The 20,176-nt window shown below is 46.1% G+C and overlaps 1 protein-coding gene across 7 annotated transcripts in view; it reads right to left on the reverse strand.

Moving 5' to 3' along the window:
• Nucleotides 1-9,096: 9,096 nt before the first annotated feature.
• Nucleotides 9,097-20,176, reverse strand: part of ZFTA (zinc finger translocation associated) — an 82,517-nt gene continuing 71,437 nt past the window's right edge. For all 7 annotated transcript variants that reach the window (XM_073554555.1, XM_073554551.1, XM_073554552.1 and 4 more), the window contains 4 exons: nucleotides 18,306-20,006; nucleotides 14,290-14,814; nucleotides 13,204-13,626; nucleotides 9,097-11,584 (listed from right to left, as the gene is read on the reverse strand). In XM_073554555.1, the coding sequence (XP_073410656.1) occupies nucleotides 11,148-11,584; nucleotides 13,204-13,626; nucleotides 14,290-14,814; nucleotides 18,306-20,006 (3,086 nt within the window). In that variant the 3' untranslated portion in view covers nucleotides 9,097-11,147. The remainder of the gene's footprint in view (nucleotides 11,585-13,203; nucleotides 13,627-14,289; nucleotides 14,815-18,305; nucleotides 20,007-20,176) is intronic.

Here is a 20,176-nt window from a genome sequence, read left to right on the forward strand (position 1 = left end):
TTTGATCGCAGTGTGCCAGGGGTTAACGTGCCGGGGGCGGTCCATGACCGTCCCTGACACATAGTGCCGGTTGTCAGCTGACACCCGGCCGCGATCAGCGGCACTCCCCCCATGAGCGCCGCTGATCGCTATGACGTACTATCCCGTCCATAGGCATAGGGGCCCGTGGACGGGATAGTACGTCAGATGTCAAGAAGGGGTTAAAATGACCTCTAAAAGACAAATTTCGTCTTGGAATTAAAAGGCGTCAGGTCCCCTTTAATGGTGTTGTATAGGACAGCCCCTTTAGTTTACTTATAGTTAGATGAACATCCACTCTCCATCACAAACATTTATTAGTATTTTGCACCTGTGCAACCTCCTTTATATTACACTGGGCTTCGTCCACACAGGTGGGATTGTGTATTATATGTTACCAGGGTTCTGTAGAAGATTTTACAAAATCTCATCCTTGCACTGTGGATTTAACATCTGCACCCAATTAGTTTATGGATTTTTCCTAGAGATGAACTATGCAGTGAATGTTCTGCATATTTAGAGCCATAGCTTATGCATTATCATCATTATGCACGTTATTGTAGAATTGATCACCCTTTCCTCGTCGTATGCAGCATATTCCTAACCACCAATACTGCGGCCGTGGCCTCGGCTTTATACTAAGTGTAGAATTAGAGGAAAAATAGGTAGCAATGTCCTGTGACAAAATGTTTTCTACCCGAGAACGGAATGGTTTTTCTTGGATATAATCCAAAAGGGAGCCTGGGCCTCTGCTATACTTGGTAAAATCAATACTTCCATACATTCACACAAGTTTTTTTCGGTCTATGCACAAAGGACCGACTGTAGTGCACGTGCTAGTGCACATGGACGATTTTCCATAGAAATCTCAGGTCTGCAGGGAAAAAATCTGATTTATGGATCAGACCTGTGCATATAAACAGCAGGCAGCTCCTGCACTAACCCACTGTGAGGACACGGAGCCAGTCCTATCACAATTCGCATGTGACTAGTCCAACGTTTGCTAGCCCTAGGCTGTGTGGACACGCTGCGGAAACTCATCAAAAACCGCAACATTTTTGGACGCGCGGAATTGCATCAAATCCGCACTGTAGTACAGTAACAATGATAGTCAATTGGAATTTGAGATTTGCTGTGCACATGCTGCGGAAAAATCCGCACGGATTCGCTGCTTTTTTTTTCCGCAGCATGTCAATAATTTGTGTGGAAATGCAGCGTTTTTGCACCCAGTGACTATACATTGAGTAAGGCAAATCTGCACATCAAAAAACGCATGACAACCAGCCATAAATCCGCATAAATTCCTCAAGCATTTTGGCCTGTGCTTTCTGCCAAGAGATGCAGATTCTTTGCGGAAAATTCCACAGGCCAATCTGCAACGTGTATGTACCCTAAGGCTACGGTCACACTATTAGTATTTGGTCAGTATTTGTAAGCCAAAATCAGGAGTGAAACAATCAGAGGAAAAGTATATTAGAAACATGTCACCTCTTCTGTACTTGTAACCCAAAACCAGGAGTGGGTGATAAATTATGGAAAAGACTGAACGTGGCCTTATACAGAAGAGTCGGATTAATACACTCCCTTACATTGAAATTGCAGCCCCAAGAAACAAAGGTCGTGGAATTACGGAAATCACAAAATGGATAGAAGTGTCAGTGATATGGAAATGAGGGGAGAAAAAAAACAAACAAAATTTTGGAAACAACTCAATGTATTCAGTATCGAATATTATCGACACACACAGAAATCCCCACACTTATCATCTAGATCTGTTGGCAGCTCCTGTGCAATTGCTGACCAATGGAATCCTAGATGTGCTCGATGGGAAACAAATCTGGAGACGCTGCAGGCCATGGTAGCACATTTAGGCTACGCACAGACGTATGAGCCAGGGCCGACGTCAGCACCCGGCGTACCCGGGCAAATGCCGGGGCCCTGGCGAGACGGGGGGGGCCCACTCGGCACCTGAACAAGTGTTTTTTATTTATAAGTCCGGGGTCGGTCTCCCGCCCTCTGCCCAACATCATACTCATCACTATGTTTTTTCCTGAGGGCGCGCGGTCCACATGTTACCGCTCACGAAGGTCATGAATATGGATGCCACTCCACTCCCATAGGCGTGGCACCCATATTCATGACCTTAATGAGCGGTACCACGTGACCGAGTGCTCTCACAGGAAAAAGTTACCGGCACCTGGACTCAGGTGAGCGACGTTGAGAATGAGCAGCGCGGGGCCGGGGGGAGAATTAGCCCAGCCCCCAGGGGAGATGAGAGTGAGCGGTTGGGGGGAAATGAGCCCAGCGCGGGAGATGAGAGCGGGTGGGGGGAAATGAGCCCCAGCGTGGGAGATGAGTGAGCAGGGAGGGGGATTGAGCGCAGCGGGGATGAGAATGAGCCCAGCGGGGGAGATGAGCCCATTATTTTCTATGGGGCATTATATGGGGCCCATTCTATATGTATGGAGCATTATATGGGGCCCATTATCCCGTATGGAGCATTATATGGGGCCCAATATCCTGCATGGAGCATTATATGGGGCCCATTATCCAGTATGGAGCATTATATGAGGCCCATTATCCAGTATGGAGCAATATATGGGGCCCATTATCCTGTATGGAGCATTACATGGGGCCCATTGTCCAGTATGAAGCATTATATGGGGCCCATTATCCAATATGGAGCATTATCTGGGGCCCATTATCCAATATGGGGCCCATTATACTGTATGGAGCAATATATGTGGCTCATTATATTGTATGGAGCAATATATGGGGCTCATTATTCTGTATGAAGCAATATTTGGGGCTCATTACTCTGTATGAAGCAATATTTGGGGCTCATTATTCTGTATGAAGCATTAGTAGAGGCCCATTATTCTGTATGAAGCAATATTTGGGGCTCATTATTCTGTATGGAGCATTATATGAGGCTCATTATTCTGTATGAAGCAATATATGGGGGCCAATAAACTGTATGGAAGACTATGTGATGCCCAGAATACTGTATGGAGTTCTATACTGTCCGGTCTTAAATTAAAACTTTTGAAACCACACTAGGGCACGCACTGTGCTCTGCGAGGATTTGCTGGTTTCTGAGCTATTGTAGAATTTACAATAGAGATCACTCATGTAATGAGTGATATCTTTGGCATTGTACTATACCAATATTTCTTTGCCGTATCTGTGCATCATGAATTGTGGTATGTGTTAAAGGGGCCCACTGAGGCACTTTTGCCCGGTGCCCACAAAAACCTGGAGCCGGCCCTGGTATGAGCAACATGCAGCCTGGCATTGTGACGTTGAAAACGGACTCCTGTGACATTCGAGAAATGGCAGCACCACTGCTTCTACAACCAAATCAATGCAGAGCTGAGCATGCACCTGGAATTAGCACTAGCGTCTTCATACCAGAAATTATGCCATTTGGCATCCTAATCCATGAGTAGGATTAATATGACATTCCCTTGAGAAGACCTCTCGCCACTGCTCTCAAACTCTATCATGGTGCAGCGCAAGACTACAATGGAGGCTGAAAAGGATGTCTATGCTTTTCATCGGTGAGTCCTGCTTTTGTCTTGAATACAATGATAGCAAAATATTGGTTTGGAGACCATATAGGCAATGCAATGAGGAGACCTTTAACATCTCCAAACTGGTCTTTCTTCAATCACATCTGCATTGGTCAGCAATTACACAGGGAGCTGCTAGCAGCAGATCTCGATTTCGCCAAGCGTATTGAGCGAGGCAGACAACCCTTAACCTCATGGATAGCAGACGCTATCTGAAAGAGAAAAAGGAGTTATATTATACTCACCCAGGGGCATTGCGGGTCCGGAGGGAGTCGCAGTCCGGTCCAGCGCCTCCCAACTTGTAGCGATGACGTCCTCTTTCCTGCCTGTCGCGGCTCCAGCGCAGGCACACTGCTCTGCCTCGTTGAGGGCAGAGCACAGCACCGCAGCGCGCAAGCGCCAGAAGAGGTCCAGCACCTGCGCACTGCAGTACTCTGCTCTGCCCTCAACAGGGCAGAGCAGTACGTCTGCACCGGAGCTGCAACGGGCAGGAAAGAAGAGGACGACATCGTATGAAATGGAAGGCGCCAGACCTTACCCGGAACGCCCCTGCGTGAGTATAATATAACTCCTTTTTTTTTCTCTTTCAGGGTACATAGGGGGCTTATCTACAGCATTCTGTAATGCTGTAGGTGAGCCCCTGATGGTGGTGCCGGCAGCTTATAGGCAAACAAATAGGTGACAGATTCCCTTTAAAGGGACTGTCGGCACAGAATGACTGTTTAAGCCGGGACTGTCGGCACAATATGAGTGTTCAAACCAAACACAGGCACTCAGTGTAGCCAAAATCTAATTTTCCCTTTATTTACGCCCTCCCCAATTCTTTGTCTGACAGCTCTGGCTTTAGAGAACCAGATAAGAGCAGAGATATGTGCACTGAACTGTTTGGACATGATAAGGGTGCACCAAGCACCTGCATTTGGTTTGGACGCTCATTTTTGTGCTGACAGATTTCTTTCTTTTAAACATTTAATTGACAGTTACCCATTAAAAACTCCCTATACAGATATGCATGCTCACCCAAATTGAGAGGGCATGTTTTCAACGAGGTGAAGAGAGTAAGGGCTCATGCTGATGTCTGGACATGGACTGGCTGTGGTTCTCTCGAAAAGAGCGTGACAGCCTCATAAAAGTAAAAGAAGGGGTCATGTGTGAGTAGGGAGAACTGCTATGGGTCTGTGCACTGTGGTCCAACACCAGACTAATTTGCACGGACTTCTGAACAAGCACTAAGAGTATCTATACTTTTTTAAAAAATTGTGATCAGTGGGGTCTGGATGTATCAAGATCCTCGCCTATTGCAAAATCGAAGAGGCTTTCGCACTCCAAACATTGTCTTTTTTTTTTGGCCTGTAAACAGATTTTTATCATGAGACACAAAACAGGAGCAGTGAACGGTTTACAGAGTCATGATAAGCAAAAGTGTGCGGAGCCGTCACTGCTAGCGACCAACAGGGTGAACTGCAGAAGACATGCACAATATCGAAAAAAAAATAAGCCACAACCTCCATGAGGAAGCCAGGTTTATCTGCAACGTACAATTAAAAAAACAGGATTTTTGGGTTGCTTACCGTAAAATCTGTTTCTCGGAGCCTTCATTGGGGGACACAGAGACCATGGGTGTATGCTGCTGCCACTAGGAGGCTGACACTATGCACAAAAAAATGTTAGTTGCTCCTCCGCAGTATATACCCTACCAACCGGCAGGAATTTCCTCAGTGAGAAAGAAGTAGAAGTAACAATAGATTGAAACAGGACAAATCAACTGTACATAACCAACAACATAAGAACAGGAGTTGTAGAACATGGGAGGGTGCTGTGTCCCCCAATGAAGGCTCCGAGAAACAGATTTTACGGTAAGCAACCCAAAAATCCTGTTTTCTCTATCGCTTCATTGGGGGACAGAGACCATGGGACGTCCCAAAGCAGACCCTGGGGAGGGAAAACAAACTTCCATCAGGCCAGCGGACTCACCACAGCTGGCTGCAGGATCCTTCTACCTAGGCTGGCATCCGCCGAAGCGTAGGTGTGGACCTTGTAGAATTTCACAAACGTGTGAACAGATGACCAGGTTGCAGCTTTGCAAAGTTGCAGCGCGGAAGCTCTGTGGCGCACTGCCCAGGAGGCACCCACTGCCCGGGTAGAGTGAGCTCTAATTCCAGGAGGGGCCACTCGATGCTTGATCCGGTAGGCCTCCAAAATTGCCGATCTGATCCAGCGAGCAATAGTAGCTTTGGAGGCTGGCTGACCTTTCCGCGCCCCATCTGGAATGATGAAAAGTGAGTCTGACTTCCTCAAAGGAGTCGTTCTAGCTAGGTAGACCTTCATCGCCCTCTTGTTCAGTAACTTGAGATCCAGGATGGGACGAACTGCACCGTCTTTTTTTGGCACTACAAACAGGTTTGAATAAAACCCTGTGAAACGTTCTGATTCAGGAACGGGTACAATCACCCCGGAACTGAGGAGAGAGGCGATGGATGTAAAGAAACCCGGAACTAAGGCAGGGTCTTTTGGAGGTCGGGACTCGAAGAAACGATCCCGGGGCCGAGAAACAAACTATCTTGTATCCTGAGGATACAACTTCCCTGACCCAAGCGTCCTCTACTGAGGCAAGCCAGACGTCTCTGAAGAAAAGGAGTCGACCGCCCAGTTGGGAAGGACCCTCGGGACTTCGTTGATAGTCATGCTGATGTGGACCGACCAGATCTGGCCTGGAGGATCTGCCCTAGGAGGAGTGAGATCGCTAGGAGGGAGTGGATCTGAAGGAGACCTTCTTTCTATCCTGGCGTGCCTGCGGCCTCTGTTGGTTAGAAAAGTTTTCTGCCGTAGCGAAGCGGCGGAAAGACCGAAAGGGCCGAAAGTGACGTCTTAGCAGAGGCCTACGAGGCTTGGACTGAGGGAGGAGGGAACTTGTGCCTTCAGTGGCATCCTTAATAATCTGGTCCAGCTGGGATCCAAACAGACGCGCTCCCTGAAAAGGCAGATTGGTAAGGGACTTTTTTGAAGACAAATCCGCCTGCCAAGCCTTGAGCCAAATTGTACGCCTGATTGCCACCATGTTGCTGGACGCCTGAGCCGCGCAAGACGCGACATCCAAGGAGGCAGAGAGCAGATAATCCCCTGCATGGGAGATCTGGTTAGCCAGTTTGGCCAATTGCTCTGGTTGGGCTTTATCTAGGATGTCCTTGCGGAGATCCTCCGCCCAAGTAGCTATGGCCTTTGCTACACAAGATGAAGCGAAGGCTGGGCTTAGCGCCGCCGCAGCCGCTTCAAATGCTGACTTTGCTAAGGATTCTATTATTCTGTCATTAGAATCCTTTAGCGACGCCACATCTGAAATTGGGAGGACCGTGTTGTTAGATAGTCTGGACACGGGAGCGTCTACAGAGGGGGAAGCCGACCAGTTGTCGGTGAGCTCTTTTGAAAATGGATACAGCACGCCGAGGCGCTTCCCTCTTTGAAAGCGTCTGGTCGGATTTTCTCTCTCCCTGGTAAGGATCTTGCCAAACTCAGAGTGGGAGGCGAAGACTCTGGAAGGTGTTTCTGCCTGTCTGAACGAAACCTCCTGATCTGAGGGTTTTGCAGGGGAGTCTGTGATTTTGAAGGTGTGGTTAATCGCAGCAATGAGGTTCTGTACCGTAACCTTCATGTCCGTGTCCTGGTCCGAATCCAGCTCTAAAATCTCTTCGGATGACGCATCCGAGAACGCTTCACTTGACTCGGGTGAGGAGGCACGGGAAGGCGACTACTGGGATGGACTATGTGGAGAGACCAAGTCAGGAGGATTCCGGCCGGAGATCCTGCCTGGGTCTTTTGCGGCTTCTGCTGGCTGACTCAGATGGAACCCCTTGCGACCTGCTGGACCCTGCAGAAGTGTCCAGGGGCAACTTATCAAGAACGGCCACTAGGGACTAAGACACCCTGGTGAGGTCCGCCACTGATTGTGATAGAGAAGAGGCCCAGCCAGGAATGGGGGTTCACGCTCACGTGGCGCAATAGATGGTTCCTGGACAGCATCAGGCTGAATGGGATTACTGCAGTCTAAGCAGAGGGGAGTGGGCTGACCTGAGGGAAGTTTGCGATTACAAGAGGAACTTGACCAAAGTTCCAGTGGGTGCTGGTGGATGGGCACATTCCGGCTTGGGTTTAGACATAATGAAAGAAAAGAAAGAACCCCGAGGCGATGCCGGAAGGTTGGGGGACAGAAGGCAGAGGGTGTCAGTCTGCCGTTGCAGAGCTACTCACGGTCCGGTGTCCCGAAAGGCGATGTGCCCAGCTCGTCTGAGATGCAGAACCGCAGTAGAGGAAAACGAGGGACCCCTTTCCGCTGTCCTCAAAGGCGTCCGGCTGACAGGCTACAAAGATGGCGGCAGCCTGAGGTAAAAGGAACGCGCGGTTCAGGAAAGAGCGGAGCTAGCCGCCTGACCCGAAGAGAAGACCGCCCGCTGCCCAGCTACAGGCTAGGAGTGTGGGTGGTCCTAGAACGGGCGGGAGAGCAGCCCGCCTATGAGGGTGGGGGGCGTGGCCGCGATGGCCGATTAGGCCCGAAATGAAGCCAGGGACTAAATTAGTATCGGCAGCCGCTTGTCAGCGCAGGGCGGCGCGTAAGTCCTGCAGCGCTGCCGCGGCCACCCAAGAAACCGCCACCTGAAAAAAACCCTCAGGATACACCCGCATAAGAATGAAGACGGGGGGGGAACAAGGCCCGCACCGCAGCCAGGGCCTGGCACGTGGCGCAATAGAAAGTGCGGCGGCCGCCAGGAGGCGCAGGCAGCTGAGGACCCTGCGGCACTGCCTTGTGCCGTTCCGAAGAATCCTCCAGTGTGTCTTCAATAAAGGTACCTTGTAAATCCAACGCTCTCTGAGTCTATTTTCCCCCGTGTCCGCGCCTCGTCCGACCGACAGCCTCTGGTAGGCGAGTGGGTGGGAGGTGGGGGGCAAGGACCATCCGTATAGCTGGCACACACCTGTGCAAAGCTCCTGGTCCTGCTGCGGAGAGCTATGAGGATACGGGGTGGCAGTACACGCCGTACTCATAGTCTCTTTGTGGGAGTACAGTTGTGACTGATCACACTGTATCCCTCCGGGACCCTGAAAAGGAACGACGCACACCGAGGTAGATATGGGTCTAATAAAAGACCCGTGTACACCTCCTACTGATACTAAGCTAAACTGAGGAAATTCCTGCCGGTTGGTGGGGTGTATACTGCAGAGGAGGAGCTAACCTTTTTTTGTGCATAGTGTCAGCCTCCTAGTGGTAGCAGCACACAGCCATGGTCTCTGTGTCCCCCAATGAAGCGATAAAGTTCATTTTATAGAGCAAGATCGTTTCTCATAATTATAAGCAAAAAAAAAAAAACTGAAAACTAATGAATTGGTCCCAAAATGTTTTTTTTTTCAGTATGAAATTTAACATTGGGAATGTTTCCATATGGACAAAAGCCGAAGGAGGCAAATTGATAAACGGTTTAAGAATTCCAAAAAATCCCTTTCGAAGACACGTAAATACATGTTCGATATATTCTTTATTCCTCTTAGGCTGCATTCACACAGTGATACCATCCAAGATAAACAAACCGATTTTTTTTCTCTGGCGTCATCCTTCTTATTTTCCGTTTTTGGGGAGGTTTTATACGAATCCTCATATAATTTAACGGCCGAGTGTGATCCGCCAAAAAAAGGATGAGAAGAGGTTTTGTTGAGTCTAAATTCCCCGTTACACACAGCGAGATCGCTGGCAATATCGCTGAAACGTCACTGGTTTTGTGACGCAGCAGCGATATCGCTATGTCTGATACTTACCTCCGACCGGCTCCCCCGCTGGTTATAGCTGATCACGCGAGAAGGTCCTGGACCATTTCTCGCCGGGCGCTTCCTGCTGGGCTTCCTGTGGCGCCGACGAGCGACGCGGGCGGGAGGACGACAGGATCGTCTCGTCTGACAGGTAAGTAGCGACCCCCGACCGCTGCTATGTCACTGGTGAGATCTGCCTATGTGGCAGCTCACTAGCGACCACTTAGCGATGCACCAGCAATCCATATCGTTGTCGGCATCGCTGGTGCATCGCTTAGTGTAACGGTACCCTAACGTATCTTTTTTTTTTTCAAAACTGCTGCAAGTATTGATCAATGAAATGATGGATCGGTGTCCTGTACGAGAAACAAAAATAAATAAATAAAAAATCGGCAGCACTATGACTCTAGGTCACGAGTGGCTTTTTTTCAGTCCGCTTTTGGTATTTTCATAGACAAAAATAGACCATAGCGTGTGCGTGGGGAAAAGAAGGTAACACAAATAATAAATAAATGCAGTTAGGCTATAAATTTCAATGGGTGCACCATTTGCATCCTTGTGGATGTAAAAAAAAAAAAAAAAAAAAATTAAAGTTTTTCTGGATAAAAATGGCCAACATTTCATGGTGTGAACTTAGTCTTAGGGTACCGTTACACTTAGCGATGCACCAGCGATCCCGACAACGATATGGATCGCTGGTGCATCGCTAAGTGGTCGCTAGTGAGCTGCCACACAGGCCGATCTCACCAGCGACATAGCAGGGGTCGCTACTTACCTGTCAGACGCGGCGATCCTGACGTCCTCCCGCCCGCGTTGCTCATCGGCGCCACAGGAAGCCCAGCAAGAAGCGTCCGACGAGAAATGGTCCAGGACGTTCTCGCGCGATCAGCGATAATCAGCGGGGGAGCCGGTCCGAGGTAAGTATCACATGTAGCGATATCGCTAGCAATATCGCTGCTACGTCACAAAACCAGTGACGTTACAGCGATATTGCTAGCGATATCGCTATGTGTAACGGGGGCTTTAATCAGAGATATTGAACCTGTCACTCAAGCAAGTATTCAGCAACAATCTCCTAATATGCTCACGCTTATCATGGGGGGAGGGGGAGCGTCCTGATTTTGATAAGGAGGCGAGATGTGTTAAAGTTCCAAATTCATAAAATGTGTGCATTAAATTTTCCATGAACATTATGAATATCCAGTCAGAGAATTGGAAAAACATTAAAACCTTTACTGCCGCAGACTTCTAGCAACAGAAGGTGACGCTTATTTGGGGGAAAGGTGTAAATACATTGGCCAGGATTAATGCATTTAGTTTAATATATCGAATAAAGTTCATTGCTGACCTATGTATTTTACCCCGGGCGGAGGGAAAAAAAAAAAAAAAAAAAAAGGAAATTTTTTGTGGACCATAATTTCACAGTCTGGAACACGTGGCCTTAAAATACAAAGCCACAAACGTGTAAAATATGGTATATGCATAGTTACAGCCTGCTCACAAAAGGGAAATTTAGACAATATATAGATTTCAGGAAGCAACTAAAGGATCCACGGTCATGGAGAGCGAAGAAGGAACTATGCGGTGGCCCAATGCCGACCCAAAATGCAAGTCTTACAATGGGCAGTGATGGGGGGGATAAAGACTGTAAATCAAGCAAATAATAAATGACGCGACTTCGTAAGTGTGCAAAGGCGACACATTAGGCAAAGTCAGAAGTGGTGGTTATTTCTTTACTCAGTAAGGTATTGTCTAATGAAATCTTCAGGACTCCTCCATGGCAGCCAATTTTCGTTTGTGTCCTTTCACTTCCTTCTGAGGTTGAGTTTTAAAACATTCCTCAGAATGGATATAATGCAGAGCCATTTCGCTGTAGGCGTCCAGGATCCTCTTCCGCTCCTCGGCTGTGAAATCTACGGAGTAAGGGTGCACCTGGACTATGTGGCGTTTAATAGTGCTGACCTTCAGGGTGGCTAAAGTCCCACCACACACCATGCAGATGAGACCTTGACGTCGACAGTCGTAGTCCATCATGAATTCGGTGCGCCATCGGACCTGGTAATTAGGTTTTGCACTATTGCATGGGGGCGGCAGGGAAGGGGTAGTTTTAGGTGTCTTGGACAAAGCTGGTAGAACGATTTCGGGGTGAGGACTGCTGACTGTAACACTTGATCCATTACTTTCGGTGTTGATTGAGTCTTCTGTGTTAAAGGAAAGTAGAAGAACAGTTAAATAATGTAAAAAAATAAATATAAAATATGAATTAACTACAAATAAAAAAAAATGTTCTCTATATTACATGGTTCCTCATCAGCAAAGACTGGGAATTTAAATATAACTGGCCAAAGTCTAGAAAGATAACCCAACACCAAGGGATTGACAGAGAGGTGACCCAAGTCTTATTTCTGGGACATACACACATAAGCAGAGACCTGTCAAACTGGCCAAGTCCTACCCCGGTGACTATTCTCCTAGTCCCTGACTCCTGTTTATTTAACTAGATTTTCTCTAAAATACATAATCAATTCACAGTAAAAGATAAATCCCTGTAATGTTCAAGGTTCAGGCAGCATAAATCAAAGGTTTCCTTTAAAAAAAAAATGCTATGGCAATAAAAAAATAAATAAATAAATAAGAAATTGGGTTTCCCATTGGAGGCGTTTTTAAAGGAAAACCTAATCCTTTGAAAGTATGGTTCAGAGCAGACCGATTGTATAAAAAAAAATTACCAGTTTCAACCAGAAGATTTGGACATTTTTTTTTCCGCTTATCCGATTGTAATCCTTTTTTCTCACACGCAGATTCGATCCAAGAGGTGTAAAAAAAAAAAAAAAAAATTATCGATGTGTGAACGAGCCCTTAACGTGATGCCCCAAACACAGTACTGGACAATTCCAGTGAATGGAAAACACTACCTGACACCTTTGTACATAACTTTTCCAAGTAATAGGGATTATAGACATCGGGGGCTTATCTACAGCATTCTGTAATGCTGTAGATAACCCCCGATGTAACCTGAAAGATAAGAAAAACATGTTATATTATACTCACCGAGGTGGGCGGTCCGGTCCGGTCCGGTCCGACACCTCCCTTCTTCATGCGATGACGTCCTCTTCTCCCGTCCTGTAATGGCTGCGGCGCAAGCGCACTGCTCTGCCCTGTTGAGGACAGAGCAGAATTCTGCAGTGCGCAGGCGCCAGACCTCTCCTGACGCCTGCGCACTGCAGGACTCTGCTCTGCCCTCAACAGGGCAGAGCAGTGCGCTTTCGCCGCAGCCATTACAGGACGGGAGAAGAGGACGACATCGTATGAAATGGGAGGCGTCGGACCGGACAGCAACACCCATCGGACCGGACCGCCCACCCCGGTGAGTATAATAAATTGTTTTTCTTATCTTTCAGGTTACATTGGAGGCTTATCTACAGCATTACAGAATGCTGTAGATAAGCCACCGATGTCTATGCCGGCAGCTGCAAGCCAAAAAAAAAGGGTGACAGATTCCCTTTAAATAAAAGGACCATACTCAGACCCATGTTATTCAATGGGGCGGTGCCAGATGAGCAATTTTTTTTTCAAAAACCAAATCTGGGTGAAAAAAAATGCGCCATGCAATAGTTTCTTCCATAAATCAGATACCATCAGTATATATGTAAGCAAAAAAAAATGGATGAAACGCTGACGATTTTTTAGACGCTCGTGTGAACGTGGCCTTGAACAACTTTTTACCGATTGACTTTGATATTTTGTTACAAGGTGGCGTTTTGTTATTTGTATGTCATACGCTCACATGAAACCATACACAGTTGAACGGTCGGCTTACCATTTATTTCTATGCAGATTTCATCCCTGCCGTGTGTGTGTCTTCCAGGTTTATGGCCTGCGGCCAGTTTTTGCTCCCACTCTTCCATGACAACGGCCTTCTCCTGATCACTCAGGTATGTAGTATCTGGGTGCTTCTGTTGGATGTGCATCTTCACGGTGCTGATTTTTGGATTCATCAGTATCACACCGCATACCATGCAGATTAACCCATCCTTTGCTGGGGTGTAGTCCATCAGAAACTCCAGCTTCCAGCGGTCGTGCTGATACCTACCAGGGTCCTTTACTTTACCTTGAAGTCTTCCAAATGCAAACTCCCAAGAAGCACCTTTACCTTCGGGCAATACACCAGTCCAGTTAGACTCTTCCTCTTGAGGTTCTACAGAGTCACCATCTGGAACATTCGAAATGTTTACCCCCTTGTCTACAACAACACAATCAAAGAGCAGCAAAGGTTAGAAGTATAAAGCAAGGCCGTGCACAGTATCTTTGTTGGCATTTTTGTGATTTTTTTTATTTTTCAGGAGGAGAGGCAAATTATGCCAACACATTGTGAAGAAACCGCAAAGTGTGGTGTCATCTTTAACCCCTTTAAACAGTCATCTGAATGATGCAACAGATTGACTGCCGCCTTCACAATTACGTCAGGAGTGTCACAAGATTGTCAGCAAATAAAGTCCATGGAGCCTCATTTAAGAGTCTCAAACACGGACTCTCATAGTCCCATGTTTGAGACTCCTAAATGAGGCTCCACGGACTTTACTTGCATATTCGTATTTCCCAGGGAGAAATGCACCTAGGATTTCACTGTGATTGAGCGCCTTTGCCGGCTGCCGCAGTGTTTTCTTTGACTGATCTCCCTGAGGTCAGTGATTGTTTCGTGACAAGATTGTCAGGGCACACAGCGCTCAGAGCGAATCCTTAAGGACATTCATAAGGGATTTCAAGAAGTGGGCAACCCTCTTTATAGTTTAAAAGAGCTGCAGATCCATATTCAATGGGGCTATTCCGCATTGGGCTGACCAGTCAGCTTTTCTATGCAGAATTTGGAAGACGTGAATTTCCCCTTAGTAACCACAATGCTTACCTCCTATACCTGATCCCTCCTTGTTTGGTTTTACTCCAATCTTCTTTACGTTGGTCAATTTATTTTCCCAGTCCAGGATAACTGCAGCCTTCTCCTCAGCAGTGAAGTTCACCGTATGTGCGTGCTTTTGTGCAATGTGCCTTCTGATACTGCTTTCCTTCAGTACGGTTAGAGAGGAGCTACAATACATGCAGACCACACTCCCCCGTACTCCATTGAAGTCCATCATGTATTCCGAGCGCCAACGTAATTGGTACAAGTTGCTTGGAGTAACACTTCCACTGTTAGCCCGGGACATACTAACCTCCCAAACTGTGGGGTCAACCCCTGCAGGAGACTGGGAGGCATCAGTGCTTGCTGAGGTTGTTTGATTCTGGCTATCTGGTGGAGTGACCTTGGGTGCGATAACTCGATAGGTTTTTGAGATCTCGGCAGAAGTGGAGGGTTTGGGTTTTGCGGCCTGCAGGATAGTATGCTCTGGGAGAACAGAAACCCGGGTTATAATGAGAGGTGTTGGAGTTTTCACTGAAAAAAAGTGTAAAAGTTACTTGTTAGGTCACTAGCATACATTCACATTCATTATTATTCTATAACTGATGAATTTCAGCTGTATTACAGACTTTTCTAATAAAATCCCCCCCCCCCACCAAAAAATTATATATATATATATATATATATATATATATATATATATATATATATATACACACACTCACTGGCCACTTTATTAGGTACACCTGTCCAACTGTGTGTTAAGACTTAATTTCTAATCAGCCAATCACATGGCGGCAACTCAGTGCATTTAGGCATGTAGACATGGTCAAGACAATCTCCTGCAGTTCAAACCGAGCATCAGTATGGGGAAGAAAGGTGATTTGAGTGCCTTTGAACGTGGCATGATTGTTGGTGCCAGAAGGGCTGGTCTGAGTATTTCAGAAACTGCTGATCTACTGGGATTTTCACGCACAACCATCTCTAGGGTTTACAGAGAATGGTCCGAAAAAGAAAAAAAATCCAGTGAGCGGCAGTTCTGTGGCCGGAAATGCCTTGTTGATGCCAGAGGTCAGAGGAGAATGGGCAGACTGGTTCGAGCTGATAGAAAGGCAACAGTGACTCAAATTGCCACCCGTTACAACCAAGGTAGGCAGAAGAGCATCTCTGAACGCACAGTGCGTCGAACTTTGAGGCAGATGGGCTACAGCAGCAGAAGGCCACACTGGGTACCACTCCTCTCAGCTAAGAACAGGCATCTGATGGCTACTTTCAGCAGGATAATGCGCCATGTCATAAAGCTCGAATCATCTCAGATTGGTTTCTTGAACATGACAATGAGTTCACTGTACTCAAATGGCCTCCTCAGTCACCAGATCTCAATCCAATAGAGCATCTTTGGGATGTGGTGGAACGGGAGATTCGCATCAGGGATGTGCAGCCGACAAATCTGCGCCAACTGTGTGATGCCATCATGTCAATATGGTCCAAAATCTCTGAGGAATGCTTCCAGCACCTTGTTGAATCTCTGCCACGAAGAATTGAGGCAGTTCTGAAGGCAAAAGGGGGTCCAACCCGTTACTAGCATGGTGTACCTAATAAAGTGGCCAGTGAGTGTATATATATATATATATATATATATATATATATATATATATATCCAACAATGTAGACCAGCTCACTCCTGTGAACCATCTGAACCTCTGCTGACCTGGTTAACTCCGTTGAGCCCGGATCTGGATGTAGGAGTCCATCCATACAAATGTGAACAACGACAAAGCAAAGTCCAGCAATAACGTGAGCAATCCAGGATGCTGTTAAAAAATGTTTTCTTTTTATTCATAAATCCATTAAAATGCAATGGTCTAAGCCGTTCAAAACAGCAATAACGCAGGAAAGTCATGCAGATAGGACTACGCGTTTCAGCGGTAGAACCCGCCTTCTTCACGGTCCAGACCACGCGTAGTCCTATCTGCACGACTTTCCTGCGTTATTGCTGTTTTGAACTGCTTGGACCATTGCATTTTAATGGATTTATGAATAAAAAGAAAAAAAATTTTAACAGCATCCTGGATTGCTCACGTTATTGCTGGACTTTGCTTTGTCGTTGTGTGTATATATATATATATATATATATATATATATACACACTCACTGGCCACTTTATTAGGTACACCTGTCCAACTGTGTGTTAAGACTTAATTTCTAATCAGCCAATCACATGGCGGCAACTCAGTGCATTTAGGCATGTAGACATGGTCAAGACAATCTCCTGCAGTTCAAACCGAGCATCAGTATGGGGAAGAAAGGTGATTTGAGTGCCTTTGAACGTGGCATGATTGTTGGTGCCAGAAGGGCTGGTCTGAGTATTTCAGAAACTGCTGATCTACTGGGATTTTCACGCACAACCATCTCTAGGGTTTACAGAGAATGGTCCGAAAAAGAAAAAAAATCCAGTGAGCGGCAGTTCTGTGGCCGGAAATGCCTTGTTGATGCCAGAGGTCAGAGGAGAATGGGCAGACTGGTTCGAGCTGATAGAAAGGCAACAGTGACTCAAATTGCCACCCGTTACAACCAAGGTAGGCAGAAGAGCATCTCTGAACGCACAGTGCGTCGAACTTTGAGGCAGATGGGCTACAGCAGCAGAAGACCACACTGGGTACCACTCCTCTCAGCTAAGAACAGGAAACTGAGGCTACAATTTGCACAAGCTCATCGAAATTGGACAGTAGAAGATTGGAAAAACGTTGCCTGGTCTGATGAGTCTCGATTTCTGCTGCGACATTCGGATGGTAGGGTCAGAATTTGGCGTAAACAACATGAAAGCATGGATCCATCCAGCCTTGTATCAACGGTTCAGGCTGGTGGTGGTGGTGTCATGGTGTGGGGAATTTTTTCTTGGCACTCTTTGGGCCCCTTGGTACCAATTGAGCATCGTTGCAACGCAACAGCCTACCTGAGTATTGTTGCTGACCATGTCCATCCCTTTATGACCACAATGTACCCAACATCTGATGGCTACTTTCAGCAGGATAATGCGCCATGACAAAAAGCTCGAATCATCTCAGATTGGTTTCTTGAACATGACAATGAGTTCACTGTACTCAAATGGCCTCCTCAGTCACCAGATCTCAATCCAATAGAGCATCTTTGGGATGTGGTGGAACGGGAGATTCGCATCAGGGATGTGCAGCCGACAAATCTGCGCCAACTGTGTGATGCCATCATGTCAATATGGTCCAAAATCTCTGAGGAATGCTTCCAGCACCTTGTTGAATCTCTGCCACGAAGAATTGAGGCAGTTCTGAAGGCAAAAGGGGGTCCAACCCGTTACTAGCATGGTGTACCTAATAAAGTGGCCAGTGAGTGTATATATATAGAGCTATACAAAAAAACCTGACCAGCACATTCCAAGTGTGAATAGGTGCAAGCTGCAGTGACTGCAAAACATATATAAACAAAGCACAGCAGCACCCTGTGAATGCCAAGGGAAATAAAAACTTCCAAACGCTCTGTCCCTCAGAGTACTTACTTTTTTTTTTTTTTTTTTGTATAGCTAAATATAGGGGGGTGTGACTCTCTCTGCTTGACCCTTGCACTCCTCCCGTTAACCTGCAGGTGTTCTCAACCAGCTCTACTAGCCCATTCACTTGTAGGCTTGCAGCCCAGGAGAGACAGGTTTGTCCTTTATAAAAGGTTTTTTTTTGTTTTTTTTTAACCTGAAAGTGGCATATATAGTAGGATATGGTAGGGTTCAGACAGGACCCGTCAGAGAAGTGTCACCTTGCCATGGTTGACGGGCACACATGAATTGGCCAAATCATGCGCTAAGAACCTTCGCTTTTGTAAGTACATCTCGCTGAGGGACGGAGCGTTTGGAAGTTTTTATTTCCATTGACATTATATGTCTTGGCATTCACAGGGTGCTGCTGTGATATATATATATATATATATATATATATATATATATATATATATATATAAAATTAATAAATCATAAAAGGTAATTTTACCCATACACTCACTTTTTATCATAGGAAGTCCGATTCCCAACACAGTAGGTGCTTGAGGCATTGGTGTGACCTTTATTATCCGTGTCTCTGTCACCTTTGGCTGCGGTTTCCCTCCTTCCCCCATTTTTGCTCTAACCTGTATCTTTTCAGCTTGGACGTGATTTATAATCTGAGTCTTTTCGGTTTTATTCATGCTCACATCAGCATACTGGTGGTCCTCTAGTTTCACAGTTATTTCTCGGACCACATTTTGTACTTCACTTGATACTTCTTTCTCCTCTTTCAGCTTTAGTTCTTGATCTTTTGGTGTATCCTCTTCCAGTTCCTCGATTTCCAAGATCTCTAGTTCTTCTATTTTAATCATGTCTTCGTCCAGCAGCTGGTCCTCCGTAGCGTTCCCATTCTCTTCCTTTAATAAATGAGCCGGATTTGCGTTGGTCTTCTTTTCCTCCAGCTGATGGTCCTCCCTGATCTTTTCTTCCTCCTGCAAATGCAGCTCCTTAGTGTTTGGCTTTTCTTCCTCAGACAGCTCAGCTTCCTTAGCTTTTCTCGTCTCTTCCTCTTGCATTTGGACCTCATGGGCATTTTTCTTTTCTTCCTCTTGGATCTGGGCCTCCTTTGCTTTCCTCTTTTCTTCCTGCAACTGTGTCTCCTCTGCTTTCCTCTTTTTTTCCTCTTGTAGATTGGATTCCTTTGCTTTCATCTTTTTTTCCTCTGGCAATTGGGCATCTGTAAGTTTTTGTGGTTCCTCTAGCAGTGCATACTCTCTGTCTTTTTCTTGCTCCTCCAACAGTTGTTTCTCTCTAGTTTTTTTTTCCTCCTTAAGCAGCTGTGTCTCCTTCGTTTTCTTCTTCTCTTCCTCTAAGATCTGGCCTTTCCTAGCTGCATGTTCCTCTCTAGGTTTCTGCTGTTCTTCTAGGATCCGCAGTGACTCCAGCAGATGTTTCTTCCTTACTTTCCATTCCTCATCAGCTATTCGTTGTAAATCTTTCGTATCCCATTCCTCTTTATCAAGCAGTTGATCATCTTCAGTTATTGATTCCTCATCCTCCAAAAGCTCCATATCGGACGCTTCCAGTCTCTCCTCTTCTTCCATCATCTCTGTACTACAAGTGTTCGTTTTCTCTTCTCCAAATTCTATATCCTTTTCCATTAAACCAGTTGAACTTTTAGCTTTTAACTTTCTATTTTTAGGTCTTGGCTTTGCAGACTTTTGTGCCACAGTATCACATTTTCCATCTTTTTTAGGCAATTTCTCTTTCTCTTTGTCATCATCCATATCTTCTCGAATCTCTGGAGTCATGTCCCCATCCAGTTCCATCACTGGAGTCATGTCTCCTTCCCGTTCCATCTCTGGATTCTCCTTACGATTTATCCAAGCATTTATAATCACACTTTTCTGGGAATGGCTGTACTGCAGTGACGTGGGATGATTATCCAAAATGTGATGTTTGATGTCGGTAAGACACAGACTTGGCAAGGTCATTGTACAACTCATACAATGCAGCTGGTTTCCTTGATAGTTGAAATCCATCAGAAACTCCAGTCTAAACCACCGCTTAAGGGACTCATTCATGTACTGCTCCAGCTGGGTTTTATCCATTGGTGAAGGCAGAGGACAGTCTGGACCCAACACTGGCCGCCATGTTCCTTTTGCCACTGGTGGCAGACGCCGTCTTTTCTTTTTTGGACCAGTTTTGGCTTTCATATTCTCTGGGGGAAAAAATAAATAGGATACAAAATATTTAAAATAAAGTATGTAAAGTAGAAAATAAAAAAAGAAAGACATTTGCTTATTACAGAAGACCAAATAATTGCAAGCAACATTTTATTGAGCCGTTGCACCTCACACTACCGATAGCCATCTTATACCTTCTCTTTTC

This window comes from Dendrobates tinctorius, unplaced genomic scaffold, assembly GCF_039654945.1.
Source record: "Dendrobates tinctorius isolate UK_male_01 unplaced genomic scaffold, ASM3965494v1 ptg000211l, whole genome shotgun sequence".
NCBI lineage: Eukaryota > Metazoa > Chordata > Amphibia > Anura > Dendrobatidae > Dendrobates > Dendrobates tinctorius.